The sequence below is a fragment of the Echinops telfairi genome, unplaced genomic scaffold, assembly GCF_000313985.2.
Source record: "Echinops telfairi isolate 266 unplaced genomic scaffold, ASM31398v2 ScPeMD7_5;HRSCAF=22, whole genome shotgun sequence".
NCBI classification, from domain to species: Eukaryota; Metazoa; Chordata; class Mammalia; order Afrosoricida; family Tenrecidae; genus Echinops; species Echinops telfairi.
In genome coordinates, this window is record NW_022103901.1 from 34,005,143 (window position 1) to 34,006,794 (window position 1,652).

The following is a 1,652-nucleotide window of genomic DNA, read 5'->3' on the forward strand; positions in this document are numbered from 1 at the left end:
GCCTCCCAGCTCCCTCTCTATCGGCCAGGTGCTTTCGGTCAACGAGGAAGGCCAGAAGAGATGTGAAGGCAGCACCAAGCAGCTGGGCCGGCCCATCAGGCAAGATTCTGGCCCCCCGGGGGTGGGGGTGCTCTTGTTAGGTGCCTTGAGTGGGTTATGACCCACGGCAACCCCACGCACAGCAGAATAAAAAATGCCTGGCACCACTGTTTTGCTGCCTCTCCACGTTACCAAGCACGATGTCCTTCTCAGGGACTGGCCTCTCCTGGCCACATGTCCAAAGCATGTGAGACCCAGTCTCGTCATCCTTGCCTCCAAGGAGCATTCGGCTGTCCTTCTTCCAGGACAGACTTGTGTGTCCGTTTGGCAGTCCGTGGTCTTCTCCACACCACCGTTCAAACGCACCGATTCTTCTTCGGGCTTCCTTATTCAGTGTCCACCTTTCACGTGCATCCGAAGTGACCAGAAGTACCCTGGTTTGGGTCACAGGCACCTTAGCCTCTAACGTGAGCACCCTTACTTTTCAATATCCCAAAGAGGTCTTGTGCAGCAGACTGACCACCGCTCGTCTGTCAGTGCGTCGTGCTGCGGTGGCTGTGATGCTGAAAGCTGATGTCGCCGGTGTTTCACATGCCAGCAGGGTCACCCCAGGGGCTAGGTGGCGTCGACCCAACCCCTCACTTCCTCTGACCGAGGCAGCAGCTCAGCTGCTCTGCCCGTTTGTCTCTTTAACATTGTCCTGGGCTTTGGGGGAAAGTTGACACGGCAAAGTGTTTTCCGCTTAGTGATTCGCACACAGATGGCTCTGTGACATTGGTGGCCATCCTGGCCACGCATCCGCAGCCTCCCCGTCTCCCCACTGGGGTCCTGCTCCCCTTCATCCAGTTTCCCATCCCTCCCTGCCTTTCTCTCTGGGCTTCGGCAACACGCGAGGCTCTCTGGTCTCATCGCGTTGACTGCTCTCAGCAGCATCTTCTTCTGACGGTGCTGGCTTTGAAGTCCCAGCTATGCTGTGGCTTCACTGGAAGTGTCTGCAGTGCCCAGCTAAAAGGCTCTCTTGGGGTCCTGGTCTTAGGGGTTCCCCCTCTGTCTTTCAGATCAGTAAATCTGGTCCCGTCCCCACCCCCACCCCCTACACACACACACACACACAGTGAATTATCTTCTGCACTCTTTCACTCGTCCTTGGGACCTTCTCTGGAAGTCTAGGTAGGTGTGGTTGGTAGCAGGTCGTTGTTCTTGGCACCATCTAGTTGTTCTTGGTCTCAGGTTCGAGGATGCTGTGGCAATCCGTTGTCCTTGTGGTTTCTCGTCTTTCTTTTTTTAAAGGTTAGATGATATATTTATTTATGTCACTTTATGGGGGGCTCTTACAGCACTGATTGCAATCCATCCATCCACCGTGTCAAGCACATTTGTCCATAGGTCATCGTCATCATCATTCTGCCTTTTACGCATGAGGGGACAGAGCCTGAGAGTCACTGAGTCTGTAAGTGGCCGAACTGGGATTTGAACCCAGCCATTGGATTCAGGAACCCACAGAGGCAGCTCTGCGCTGTCCTGTGGGGCCACTGTGAGTTGGAATTGACCTGATGGCAGTGGCCTCTTCCTGAGACCAAGAAGAGCTAGGTGGTGCCTGGCTACCACTGCCG

General features: G+C 55.0%; 1 protein-coding gene across 1 annotated transcript in view; it reads left to right on the top strand.

Moving 5' to 3' along the window:
• The window catches only part of SEC14L5 (SEC14 like lipid binding 5), a 54,799-nt gene that overhangs the window by 40,824 nt on the left and 12,323 nt on the right, over positions 1-1,652 (top strand). Inside the window, exon 9 of the mRNA XM_045286048.1 lies at positions 29-121. Within this exon, the coding sequence (XP_045141983.1) occupies positions 29-121 (93 nt within the window). The remainder of the gene's footprint in view (positions 1-28; positions 122-1,652) is intronic.